Here is a 15,030-nt window from a genome sequence, read left to right on the forward strand (position 1 = left end):
CATCGACTGAGATAAATAATAAAATGAAATATTAAAAACACGATGTATGTCGCTGCATTGCGCGAGTACGCTTCTAGTTATATTATAAAGCATTTGATAAAAACTCTTAAAAACAATTTTTTATGCATAAAATACTGTATATTGATGCATATTACTTAAAATTCAAGATTACAAGTAAAATATGCATAAGTACAACTTATTAAAGTTTCATTTTGAATTCGTATAACTAACTGCGGATAAACATAATCAAATAGAGAATAAACATATCATTTTAAAATATAAAAAAATTAAAATATAATTAGGATAATTACTGACTTCTAACAAAATAATTAATTATTATCTATATAAAAAAATTATATTATTAAACCAAATATAAATTACTTCGTTATTGTACCTAAATTAATTTATAATAAAAAAATTGAATTAAAAAATTACACAAAAATAAAAATTTTAAATAATTAATTGATATTAATATCGATATATTTTTGTCAAACTTTAATGATATCTTCAAATATATATTTTATTCAAAAATATAAACATCATCGCTTTCTCAAAATAACATAAGACCATATTATAACATCGATTGAGATAAAAAATAAAATAAAATAAAATATTAAAATCAAGATGTAGCTCACTGCATTACGTTAGTACCCTTCTAGCAATAATTAAGATATGTTATGAAAAATTCTTAATTAAAACAGCAAAAGTATTATTTTAATATAAATTATATTAACAAAAAACATTATATATTTGCCCATATTTATATTTTTTTACTGTTTTCAATTTTATGTTTATTTAGTTAAAAATTAATTTCATATATATGTTTTAAATTTGTTACGTTTTAACATGTTTTTTTACGTTTGATCCTGCCATATCATTGTTTAAGTAGAGATTCTTAACAAAAACCTCATCTTTCTATTTTTGCTTATAAATAATTATATAAATTTATTTATTTATTTATTTTTACTTATCGTTTATATATGGAACAAAAATTATTATGGCAAATTCAAAATATAAAATATTAATTTACACTTTTTCATACTAATTTTAGTTTTTTATATTTGATGTATTTCCTAATTTTCAATTTATTGCTCTAGTAAAAAAAATTAGTTATATAATTATGGAATATAAATAAATAAAAAGTTAAAGTATATATTATTTATTTATTTATAGTTTTCTTTTTAAAGATACGAAGCCAATTGTTTTATTTTTAATCCTTTAATTTTAAGTATTGTATATGCATAAAGTACTGTATATTGATGCATATTACTTAAAATTAAAGATTACAAGTAAATTATGCATTAGTACAACTTATTAAATCTCGATGTTTGAATTCGTTTAACTAATTGCGGATAAACATAATCAAATAGAGGATAAACATCTCATTTTAAAATATAAAAAATATAAAATATAATTATAATAACTATCGAGTTCTAACAAAATAAATAATTATTATCTTTATAAAAATTAAATTATTAAACCAAATATAAATTACTTCGTTATTGTACCTAAATTAAATTAAAAAAAATTGAATTAAAAAATTACATAAAAAATGAGAAATTTTAAATAGTTAATTTAATACTAATATCAATATATTTTTGTCAAATTTTTATGAAATCTTCAAACTTATATTTCATTAAAAAATAAAGCATCATCGCTTTCTCAAAATCACATAATACCATATTATAACATCAACTGAGATAAAAAATAAAATAAAATACTAAAATCAAGATATATCTCGCAGCATTGCGCGAGTACACTTCTAGTATATATATATATATATATATATATATATAGATTAAATTTAAGTTTAATAATAAAATAATTTATTTTTGGTTTAATATTATAAATTTTATAAAGATAATAATTAAGTATTCTGTTAGAATTTAATGATTATACTAATTATATTTTAGATTTTTTATATTTAAAATGAGAATGTTTATCCTGTATTTGATTGTGTTTATCTGCAGTTAATTATACGAATTCAAATATGGGATGAAATCGGATAGGGATGAAATCGTTTAGAGATAAACGAGTTTAAGAGTTTTTAAGAGTTTTTAAGAGTTTTAAGAGTTTTTAAAAGTTTTAGACAAATGTTTTATAATATAGTATAGATTAGAGGTTGTTTTATCTGATCTTGTTGATTTTCATTGAACTTTTTCCGGGGTCTGTTTGCATTTGCAAAGATGAAACGAATTAAAATATTTAAAATTTATCGTTAGAGGGAAAAATATGAAGATCGGTATTTATAAATGTCAATAAAATTAATACCAACATCGATAAAAAGTAACAAAAAAGTCCAACAAAAGTTTTTAGATCAAAGAACATGGACGGACCCAATGTAGAGTATACGGTGGTCCGTGCCACTGTATTGTTCATCCGTCGTACTATAAAAAAATTTAGGGTTGTGAAAAGTGTCATATGTAACCATATATATTTTGAAACTACAATGAGGACACAAGTTTCTTTTGGTAGAGTTGGTTTGCAAAGCTATACTTCCACCCCGGACCAGAGTTTGAATATCGTTAGTGTCATTTATTAGTTTTTAATTTTTAATTTCAGATTTATTATGTTTTTGAAAAAAAAAATTTGCAATAAAAGACTTGAACACATGACCTTACATATGAAAAACAATGAAATAACCAACAAACCAATGTTGATTTTGTAAAAATATCTCTATGTTCATTTCTTATAGTCAAATAATGTCATCGTTTGAAAACATTTATGGGTCCATCCCTATAAGAGAAAATCGAGATTTTGGACAAATAACTTATTCCAGTAGATTTTTCAAAACTTTCTTCAATACAAAGAAAGTATCAAAAAGAATATTAAATTCTCTAAGTTTGAAGACCTCCCTAAAAATATTTTTATATTATATTTCATGAATAAAAAATCTTATAATTAAATATTTATAAAAAAAATATTTTATTAAATATATTAAATACTTTATTACTATAATTATGTGTAATTTTAAAATAAATAATTGTTGTAATTTTTATTTTTGTTGCAAAAAATGGTGTTATAAAAATTATAGGTTTTTTATAGTGTTAATGACGGGTGATGCACATGGCCCTTTCTTTAATAGCAATTTATTAATATAAACAAAGGAGGGGATTTTTTTTTTTTTAAAGTATATAAGATTTATATACGGCAAATGCAACAAATAAATTCACACATCCTCCTCATCTATAGTGAAGTTTGAACCCCTGACCTCGTAAAAGGCCAAGGGCTACGATACCGCTAGGCCGAATGCCCTTTAGTAACAAAGGAGGGGATTTTTAATGAACACATGATTTTCAGATCACAAAATAAATAAAACGTGTACATTATACGTATAAATCGAAGAATCACCCAAAGCAATTTTTAGTTATTTATGCGGCCGGTTTGTAAAATGGAATTTGATTTTGAAGTAATTGTAATGGATTTTGATGGGATTTGACCAAAATCTCTCAAAATAATCGAAATCTTTATTTTTATTTGGGATGGTAGCTATGACGACAATAACAGTAGCATGGTGATCGGTGGGATGATAGTTGTGACGACAACAATAGTGGCAGTCGATGGGGTGGTAGTTGTGACGACGACAATATGTAGTGGCCTACACCATTAATCTCTCTCTTTTTATTTTGTTTTTTCTATCGGTTCTCCCTATTTTCTGACAATTTAATGGTCTACATATAGAAAAAACAAAAAAAAATTGATATGAAAAGAAAACAAAAAAATTAGATAAAAAAGAGAGAGATGTCACAGGGGTCAACGATGCCAATCTACGCTGATGGAGAGCGGATGACGATGTGGCGGCGAGGGGGAGTGCTGACGCTTGGTTGTGCGTGGTTTGAATGGTATAGGATTCGGAAACGGTAAAACTCATTTAAGTTTTCTTTTTTACTTTAAAACATTCAGAGTCAATTATAGGTCGTTTTTTGTGTTTTATAAAAGTTTAATGGTTTATTTATTCAAAAAAGTTGTTCAGAAATATAATTATTAAAAAAACGAGACACTTCAATGGTTTATTTATTTAAATAAAAGTTTAGAAACTTAGGGGTCGTTTACCAAACTTTTACTCGAGTAAGCGCTTATCAAGTCATATTACCTTATTAAATGAATATGACAAGAACCAAGAATATTACCCAGTAAGAGCAAAGACAACTTAGGAGTTATTTACTAAATGCTTACCTGGGTAAGCGTGTACCAAGTCACATTACCTTACCGGATAAATATGACAAGAACCAAGAATCTTATCCGATAAGAGCGAATACAATGACCAAGAGTCTTACCCGGTAAATGATGGCGACGACTCTTACCACGGTTAGCGTTTTTCGGGTAAATTGTTACATACAATGTCGTTTTGATGGACTCAAATCTTACCTGGTAAGTAACCGATAGTGTTGAATTTTACCGGTAAGCGCTTACCGGGTAAGTGTTTAGGTAAACGGCCCCTAAAGCAAGGAACAAAACTCTTACCCGTAAGTAAGTGTGACAACTATTACCATGATTAGTGCTTATTCGATAAATTGTTGTATACGATACGTTTTGGTGGATTAAAATCTTACCCAAGTAAGTAATAGTGTTGAATTTTGACAGTAAACACTTCCAGATAAACATTTGATAAACAACCTTAATGACTTACAATGTGAAAATTTATTGAGTTTTTCTAGATTTTACCCTTTTAATTACATTGAACCAAATTCAACTTGTTTATGCGACACATCTATATAAATACCAGTATCTATGTTTCACCCCGCCAATAGTTGAGATATTTTCCACATTTATATAAACTTTATGTAGAGATGGGTAAAATTCATGCCTTAAACGAACCAATTATGAATTTTTGAAATATAATTGGGCCTTCAGGAACCGATCTTGAGGAAGATATGCACTTGTTTGTAACCATCATAATCAATACCAGTCCCTGTCTGGTCCTAGGCTTGATCCGTTTATTTAATCTATTTTCTTTAAGGAAAACTCTATTTACACAAAAACCTATGATTTATTAAGAAAGTGCGCATTGTAATTTAACTGGTTTTTTTTTTTTGGACTAGGCTTAACCGGTCAGGCCCGAACCTTGTTTGGTCAACTCTACTTTGATCTACCCATGCCATGAGATCTATTGTGCAAGACATTTCCCGATCATGGTTTCAAGACTACACTTTATTTGGTAAACGTGGTTTCTTGTGCGGGATCTTTTCAGTTTTCGTAATAGATGTTAATATTTAAAAGTCATAGATGAAATATTGATTTATGTTGTATACAAGACAATATTTGAGCAAAAAGTTGATTACCGACCACCTCAGCTGGTCCCACATGGACCCGCCACTAATGACACCAATGTAAAGAAACATTTTTTTTACTCACTTAACGATTGAGGTTGACTGCAAGAATCGTATAAATGACAATTTGTTTTGTTATGTGATATATTTAGTCAATTTCATGTGTCATACTTATAAAAGAAGACATTATACATGATACCCTTGTTATCTATCCTAATTTAATGGAAATCACATCCCAAAATAAATACACATTTAATATCAAGTGGGTGAAGCATTTAAGTGGAACCCCTTCTTGTTCTTGACCATCTAGACAACCAACATGATTGTAACAAGATTTATTATATATATATATATATATATATATATATATATATATATATATATATATATATATATATATATATAAATATTAAATACATCTTAAATAAAAGTAAATAACATCATAATCAAACTAACAAATAGAAGACTTAAACTTATCGTGCGGGTCAACATTGAGTATTGTATGGGTGAAACGACAATCATAAAATCAACCCTCAAATGCATATGTGTTTCTCATAATACGTGTTACAGTTCATGCATCATATATCAATTTGACACTGTATAGAGGTACATCATGACATGTACTGGTCCAAACATTGTTACAGTTGGTTTACATACACAAGTCAAATTATATATACATAGACATGTATCTAGTTTAAAAGTCACATGAAATTCGTTGTCGAGGTGCAAGTCTATTTGCCACCTTGCAACAATGCATACACAAGATATAACATCTTTATGTGTACAATCACAGATCGATTATCGAAGACTAATATTTTTTGCTCATAACCTATTCCCAAGCCATATGTGACTTCCTTACTCGACGTCGCATGTCATGTTCAGTGTCGTGCATTTCACATGAATTTTCTCCATGTGATGTTGCATTAAAGCTATTTTAACCGAGCCTTGACTAATCACAATTTTTCTTACTTAACCAGTTCTTTAAGGGGTCAATCATATAACCAGTCAAAACCCAATAACCCTTGACATAAATCTAACTAGAGATGGCCAAAAACATGTCCCGGATCAAGACTTTCCTTTTATAATAATTGATCCTGACCAAAAATACTTTATCCGTTCTCTATATATAAAAGGGTTGTTTGTTTACCTCTTAATAGTTCCATTAAGAGACAACCTCTGAATCGTTAAGAGGTGAATCTTGTTTAGCAAAAAAAAAAGTATGCCTTTTAATGGTTCCAAAACCTTCTGAATGATTTTGTATCATGGATCTTCCTTAACCATTAAGAACCCTAATTTTATTGTACACAATTACCAAACAATTATATTTCATTTTGCACTATATCATAAGAGTCTCTTAATCATTCTGACCACTTAATTATCCTATACCAAACCATTCAACAATTGACAAGTCTGATTTCTAACCTCCATAAAGCTCGGTACCTAATCATCGGGCCTTTTGCTCCTCTCCTGTCTAACGATTTGGGCCTTAATGTCCATTTATACTTCTCTTTACTTGCCATCGGTATCAACATAATCAATTTTAGTTAAAAACAAGAATATTTAATTTTACAAATAATTAAGAGTTTTATTAGAAAGAAAAAAAATATTATTATTTTTATAATAATATCAAATCACAAAGGGTAATAAATATTTACGAATAGAAACAAATGAACGTAAAAATATCATATTATGAAACAAATATATATTAAACAATATCTTAAATTCTAACATTCGATGGAAAAAAAATCATGCAAAAGAATATTTTAACCGGTTCTCATGGGTTTATAACATTTATGTGATTCTCATTTGATTTAACTCCTATATATATACACATACACACGCGCAAGAACCGTAACTATTTAATAAAACAAGAAAAAAGTCGTCAATGTACATAATTATATATGATTCACGTACAAAATCATACATAATTTACGTACAAAATCATACATGATTCACACACACACACACACACACATACATATATATTCACGTACCAACTCATATAAGTTCAAAAGTCGTTCGCTTTCCACTTTTTGACGTTAAAGTAAAATCACATGTGATTTTGTCCATTAACTTTTTTTTCTCTTAAATAGTTAGCGTTCTCGTTTTAACACACATACATACACACACACACACACACATATATATATATATATATATATATATATTATAAAACATTTGACAAAAACTCTTAAAAACCATTATTTATGCATAAATTACTGTATATTGATGCATATTACTTAAAATTCAAGATTACAAGTAAATTATGCATAAGTACAATTTATTAAAACTCCATTTTGAATTCATGTAACTAACTGCGGATAAACATAATCAAATAAAGGATAAACATCTCATTTTAAATATAAAAAATCCAAAACATAATTAAAATAATCATTGATTTCTAACAAAATACTTAATTATTATCTTAAATAAATTATTTTATTAAACCAAAAATAAATTAGTTCATTTCTAAACTTCAGTTAAATTATAATAAAAAATTGAATTAAAGAAATTACACAAAACAAGAACTTTTAAATAGTTAAATTTGATACTAATATTGCTTATTTCTTTTCAAAAATTTATAATATCTTCAAATTTATATTTCATTCAAAAATAAAAACATTTTTTTCCTCTCAAAACTACATAAAATCGCATTATAACATCGATAGACTCAAAATATAAAAAGAAACAATAAAATCAAGATGTATCTCGCTGCATTACGCGAGTACCCTTATGGTATATATACATATGTATGTATGTATATATATATATAAATAAGTGTTTGAACGAATTTTATTTTATTTTAAATATTAATTAAAAAAATTGAATGAATAATTGCATTAATTTTTATTTGATATTACAATAAAATTTTACAGTATCGCATGAGAAAAAAATAAAATTAGTAAACAAAAATGGGATAAAAAACATAAACAATTATACAGAAATGAATTCTAACATGTGATGTGATGGTGGTTCTATGCAAGACCAGCTTCTGCTCAAATATTGAACGTATTAAATCATCAATGGAGGACATAAACATCGTACTCCACGATGGCATCTTGACTAGTTTCATTCAGGTAAATCGTTCGAGCTTCGGCATACCCACGAGCAAATCGGAAAACACCGCTCCCTCCGACCACCGGAAACTCTCTCACCGGCGACATAATAGGGTTCCGACCCAATATACTCAAAGTGCTTCCATTATACCTCTCCTCGTCAAACACATAGTTTTGAACCATCATAAAGCTCATATCATTCAAATCGGCCGATGCATACATCCCTTGTGCTCTTCCCACACGGGTGGAGTTCGGTTCCCGCCCCACCGTCAAAAGGTTGTCCATCATCACCACCGCCCCAAATCCGGTGGCGGAGGTGTTGGTAATGCGGGAGGTAGCCACCCGCATGGCGGTGGCGTTTGGGCCACTCACAACGTCGTGGAAGAAGAAGTGGAGGTGGGTTAGGTTTTGCCGCCCAAGTCGCAGCGCTGATCGTGGCAAACTGGTCGAGAAGTTTTGCGATTTTCCGGCGAGGAGGAGGGAGAAAAGCACGAGGGCGAAGGTGGCGGAGATAAGATTATTGGCCATGGTGTTGTTGTAGATTGTGAAATGGTGGATGAAGATGTTTTTCTATTTTCTTTCGTGGTGATTGGGTTTTTATACTTGAATTACATGAAGAAAAATCAATGGAAATATATAATTAAATTAAAAAGAAAATTTCTAGATTTAGAATTAGTCATCATAATAAATATGTAGCCTCGCGTTAGGGGCGGATTTATCAAGAAGGCTTTGTTTGTGTCACTGTTTTATGATGTTAATATAATTATAAAAATGTTGTATAAAAAAATAACGTATTTTAATTTGATTTTTATTTTAGATGATATATTTTTAAAATTTTCATTTTGATATTTAAAATGTAAAATTTTAAATATCCCGATAAATAGTTGAAGTATTAACCGGTTATTATGCCAGAGACGGACCCAGAAATGGTTTTAAATGGTGGCACCATTTGACCATAGGAAAAAAAAAATATAGAAAATTGTTTTCAAATGGTGACATCGTTTGAGTATAAGAAACAAACATACGGATTTTTTCCCAAATGGTAGCACCGTTTGACTAAGAAAACGACACTAACATGAATCGGACTTGGATGTGGGGTGGAATAAAAGTCTTGCAAACCAACTCTACCAAATAAAACTTGTTCTCATTGTACGGTGGCACACAACAAATTAGTACGGTAGCACCGTTCACGAAACCTAATTTTTTTTTACCCTTAGTGGAGAAATAATACGGTGGCATGTGCCACCTATACCACATGCATATAGGTCCGTCCATGTATTATGCTGATGTAGCAAGTGATGTGGTATCCAACTTAGTATCATTTACTGACGTGGTTAATGACATGGATTTTTTTAATCTAAAATTAGTTTTCAATCGGTTACCCGAGTACTTATTGTTTAAAATTTTACATTTTAGGTACCAAAATGAAAGTATGTTACCCAAAAAGAAATTCAGTTTAGAACGTTACTTTTTCATATAATTTGTCTATTAAAAAAGTGATTACAGCTTACTGATATTTTTATTATACATGATATTACAGATTACGGATTTGAATTCATTTGGATTATTTTTTATTTTCTGGTAAATGAGGAAAGGGAAGGAAAATAAATACTTCGATGTTGGAACAACAATTTCTCTCCGTAAGGATTTATTTTGGAGAGTAATTAAATGGATTCGACATATAACTTGACATAGAATTACAGTTGAGGTCTATTACTGTAGAAACTTGACATATAATTACAGTTGAGGTCTATTACTGTAGAAACTTGACATTTTGGGATTACTCGTTTAGCTCCCTTTCGACACTCGGGAATAATCTGTGTTTTTCTAGCATTCATTGTAGTGGACGTTTTAGAATTCCGCATTGCTAGACTTTGACCATTTATCCTCTACGTGTGTATATATATATATATATATATATATATATTAAAATCTCTTTCTTTCGTCAATATGTAATTTATTCGGGTTTTCTCACAAATGTGAAAAAACACTTGAATTTAAACGTATGTGTAAACTTAAATTTAGACCCTGACTCGTTTAGAAATTATACTTGAAGGCGTACGGTATGCAAAAACGTTTTCTAAATGAACATATTTATCAAAAGGATTCAAGTTTAATTTTTTTAATTGAATGTTATCAACTTTCATGAAATGCTTAATTGATAGGAAATAAAATAGAAAACCACAAGAGTGGTGTCTGATTGGTTTGATCTTAAGATTCAAAGGTCAAAAGTGCCTAGAAGTTCAGGTTCAAATCCAAGGAGAAATAAAAATCATTATATGGCCATGAAGGTTCAAATACGGTAACTTCTGGCTACTCGCAAAACAGATGGTCGTTCTGCAATTAGTCGGTTCGCATAACGAGTTGGATATTCAGGTTAATAAAAAAAAATAGAATAGGTCAAATGAATTTGAATCTGTTTGTTCAGTTTATTATAGTGTTATTTCCCAAAAAAAAAAATTGAATATGAAGTGTAATAAACGAGTTTTTGCTGAACGGTATTGAAAGTGTTACAAGTGATGTATACGTAATTTGAAGGCTTTAAATATGATGGTCAACAAATGTGCATGGTTTTGACCTTTGAAGCCTCCACAGTCCACACCGCCAACCACGTTATTGTGTTTGGTCAAAGGATCTCAGCTTTGACTTTCTTTATCGTATTTAATCTTATCCATTCAATGTATTAAAATAACGATTCATAAATTCAAGTAAGAGTGTGTTGGCAGTTTAATAAGTATAATAATTTTTACAATTTATGTGATTAGTTATATACGTGTGTTGTTAATAGATTAATTATATTAAAAATAACTTATTCAATAAGCAAACAATCACATATGATGTTGTGATTTTATTAACATATGAATATTTGATACTTTATAAAAACAAAATTTTGAAAATAAACCATTTTGGATAATGTAATTTTTAACAGATTTGATTTAAAATATCTTATATAAATGAAAAAAAATCTCATACTCCCTATTAAAGACGCGAATGGAGGGAGAGTTTGAGGTACCAGTACCACTCCATTTAGGCATAGGAATGGGTCCCGACTCGTTGGGGAACCTGGTCCACCCACCCTGGTCGGGGATGGGGATTCCCTGATAAATCGGGGATGGGGACGAGGACGGGGACGGGTATCATACTCTCCGCCCCGTTTCGTACCCGTTATATATATTAATTAATAAATTATATATATATATATATATTATTTATTTCAACTAAAGTGGTAATTCATAATTTTATATTTCCTAACTAGGTTTATAACCTAAAAATGTTATTTTTTGGATGTTAATATGTAATATTTTGGATGTCAAATCAAAATACAATTACTTGATAAGTTTTATATATTTCTTGATATGGTTTTATATTACTCAATATGTTTTGTTACATGCGACTTTAAGTTTTTTTTTGGATTAAATTGAATTCTTTTTCCTGGTTTTAGATTATTAGTTTTTATATGATATTGTGATATTTTTTTGTATTAAATTAAATTCATTTTGATTTTATGTTTATTGAAAATGTTTGAGATTTTAACATATGTATGGTCTCTCACATATTTAATTTAAAAGAACTTACATAAACGGAAAAAAAGACCTGCGTTTCCCCCATTGGAGATGGAGATTGGGATGTGATTATATTTCCCGGCAGAGATGGAGGCGAGGACGGGAATAGAGATAAGTAATAGGGGACAGGGACGGGGATTGTGGTCACTGCCCCATCCCCGCCCCCATTCTAATGCCTAACTCCATTTCATTGCCTAATTAAAACAAAACTGATAATTTCATTATTTACAATTTATTTTTTTATTATAAAATTAAGAGTAAATTACGTTTTTAATCTTTATGGTCTATTGAAAATTTCTGTTTTCATCCTTATGGTTTATTATTTATTATCTTTTTGTTCTTATGATTTTTTTTTTTTTTTCATTATGGTTTATAACTATTCCGATTTTAATCCTTTATACTTAAAAGTAGTGTTTCGACCATAGGGACGAAAATAGAAATGAATTGCAAACCATTGAAATGGAAATTTCAAAACTATAAGGACGAAATCTGCAATTTTTAACAACCAGAGGGACAAAAAACGTAATTCACTCTAAAACGATTATTGTAAAGGAAAAAAAGTAAAACGAAAATGTGGTAAAACGGGCCAATTATTGGTGAAAGCCCACTGGGCCGAACCCTAGCCCTAGCCGAATCCATGTAACAAAATCCCTATTAGAATGTCAGACGCTGCAAATTAGGGTTTTATACCCTCTATCGCCTGTGATTTTCCGATCTACCAAGACAGGGAAAGATGCCGGCGGGACATGGATTGAGGTCCAGGACAAGGGACCTATTCGCCAGAGGATTCAGGAAGAAGGGTACCATTCATCTTTCCACTTACCTCAGAACTTATCACGTCGGAGATTATGTTGATATCAAGGTGAACGGCGCCGTGCACAAAGGTATGCCTCATAAGTTCTATCATGGACGCACCGGTCAGGTTTGGAACGTCACCAAGCGTGCCATTGGTGTTGAAATGAACAAGCAGGTTAATCTTTAGTTATTCCTCTCTTTTATGATTTGGAAACATTGCAATGTGTTCAGTTGTAGATGTTTGGGTGATTGATAGATTTGATTGATGGTTTTAGGGTTTAATGTTTACCTGAAGTAGATGTTATGGATGAAACTTTTGTGATAATTGCCTTAAGTTTCTTGAATTCAGCGTAATTGATGTAAATGTCAATCTTATTCGAATAGTTCACCCGTCACTTTTGGAATTTGTGGATAGAATTCAAAACACCTCTTGATCCGTTTTTGTAGTTGTTTACATCTGACCAGGCTATCTTCCAGACCCTATTTCAGGTGGGATATGCTGTCTTTGTTTATATGTTTGTGTGGCGATCATTAGTATTTGCTGAAAGAGGAGTAGGGTGGTTTTCTATGTTTGCCAATTGATGTATATCAGTCTTTTCTTAACAGTATTGTATATGCCTGTTGTATTTAAATTTTTTATAGTTCTTTTTTGAGTTTATATTTAGTTATGCTTGGTCGATTATCTTCCCTCAAGAAATATAGGTTGCATTATTAGCATATTTTTTCAACCCCAAAGTTTATGATTGTGGGTAATGGAGCATTTGATGTCAAGAAGAATGCCATCCATGTGTTGTCCACTATGTTTGATCCATTCATCGGACAATAAGAAATTTTAACTATTTTTAGCAACCTTTCTGTATCTTGGCATGTAATATATTCACCATCGACGAGGTGTTTTCCCTATTTATTGAGTAAGGGCCTGTTTGTTAGCAGCTTAATGAGCTTAATGGGACTCACAACTTATTCGGTCAACTATACATGACTTAATGGAAAACCAACCAAACATCCCCTCATGTTTATTACTTGATTTTTGAACCGAACTGAAGTTTCACACTGATCAAATGTCTTATCCTCTTTTTGCTTTCTTAGTGCTACGGAAGCAAGAAACAGGGCTTATAATGTCATTAATTTTACACTTTTATGTTGTATTTTAACAATGTCCATTACATATTTGTGTGTTGCAGGTTGGTAACAGAATCATCAAGAAAAGGATTCATGTTCGTATTGAGCATGTGATGCCTTCGAGGTGCACAGAAGAGTTCAAGCAGAGGGTTAAGAAGAACGATCAACTAAAGTTGGAGGCGAAGGCTAGAGGTGAGGTGATCAGCACCAAGAGGCAACCTTTGGGACCCAAACCAGGGTTCATGGTTGAAGGTACGACTTTAGAGACCGTAACTCCCATTCCATATGATGTTGTTAACGATCTCAAAGGAGGATACTAAGTTTAAAGCTTGTTTCAAGGATATCGTGTCAAATTTTGTTTCGTTGTGCTTGTTAGAACCCAGATTTGTTCATCTTTTTTCTGTTTATGTTATGGGGATATTAAGTATCGGTTCTAGGATTTTGAAACAAATTATTCAGACGATGCTTTCGGTTCTATATTTATGAGATTGGAACTTATCTTACTGTGTATGTCTCTTTTCGTTTGGTTCATTCCATGAAGAATTAGAATGGCGAATTCCGATGAGTTTTAGGATGGTATTCCAACTTCATAGAATGTTTTAACTTCTTAAAAAACTTCTTATTACCGGTTTGGTACTGGTATAAGCTGTTTATCCAAACACTCAAAAATGCTTATTACCAATGTCATACCAGAAAAAGTCAATAAGTTGTTTTTATAAGCAATCTCAAACACCCCCTAGATCAACACTTTTCCTGCCTCATCATTGCTGTTCGTTTGTGTTTTTGATTTGTCTCGATACTATGATGAACCAGAAAACACATTCTTGTGTTCCTGGGATCTTAATACGTATATGATTCTGATTTTTAGTGGAGAATTTCATCATTCGCTTACACGAGAAGAGTCATAGTTTGTAAAATCAGCTGTTTACCCAAATGCTTACTCGGTAAGCGCTTACAGGGTAAGCACTTACAGGTAGGAATCAACATTATAATTTATCTTTATTTGATAAGATTGTAGTACATCAAAACGATATTCTATGCAACAATTTACCCGGTAAGCGCTTACCGGGGTAAGAATTGTGTGCAACAATTTACCCCGGTAAGCGCTTACCCGGATAAGAGTCGTGTGCAACAATTTACTCGGTAAGCGCTTACCCGGGTAAGAGTCATCACCCTTACTTACCGGGTAAGAGTTTCAATCCTTATCATCGCTCTTAACAGGTA

General features: G+C 30.4%; 2 protein-coding genes across 2 annotated transcripts; one reads left to right on the forward strand and one right to left on the reverse strand.

Moving 5' to 3' along the window:
- Positions 1 to 8,183: 8,183 nt before the first annotated feature.
- Positions 8,184 to 8,854, reverse strand: LOC112501539 (dirigent protein 22-like). The gene has a single exon (XM_025105196.1). It carries the CDS (start codon positions 8,852 to 8,854, stop codon positions 8,291 to 8,293), a length of 564 nt encoding a protein of 187 aa, XP_024960964.1. The 3' UTR covers positions 8,184 to 8,290.
- A 3,662-nt stretch (positions 8,855 to 12,516) lies between these two features.
- LOC112501520 (60S ribosomal protein L21-1-like) lies at positions 12,517 to 14,313 on the forward strand. Its single transcript, XM_025105176.1, has 2 exons — positions 12,517 to 12,859; positions 13,869 to 14,313. The coding sequence occupies exons 1-2, from the start codon at positions 12,623 to 12,625 to the stop codon at positions 14,124 to 14,126; spliced, it is 495 nt and encodes a 164-aa protein (XP_024960944.1). The 5' UTR covers positions 12,517 to 12,622; the 3' UTR covers positions 14,127 to 14,313.
- The last annotated feature ends 717 nt before the right edge of the window (positions 14,314 to 15,030 follow it).

The sequence above is a fragment of the Cynara cardunculus genome, unplaced genomic scaffold, assembly GCF_001531365.2.
Source record: "Cynara cardunculus var. scolymus isolate 2C unplaced genomic scaffold, CcrdV1 Un_Scaffold_196, whole genome shotgun sequence".
Classification (NCBI taxonomy): Eukaryota; Viridiplantae; Streptophyta; class Magnoliopsida; order Asterales; family Asteraceae; genus Cynara; species Cynara cardunculus.

Coding starts and splice junctions, on each gene's coding strand:
- LOC112501520 (XM_025105176.1), top strand. CDS start 12,623: ATGCCGGCGGGACATGGATTGAGGTCCAGGACAAGGGACCTATTCGCC. Junction 12,860..13,868: donor GTGTTGAAATGAACAAGCAG/GTTAATCTTTAG, acceptor TGTGTGTTGCAG/GTTGGTAACAGAATCATCAA.
- LOC112501539 (XM_025105196.1), bottom strand. CDS start 8,854: ATGGCCAATAATCTTATCTCCGCCACCTTCGCCCTCGTGCTTTTCTCC.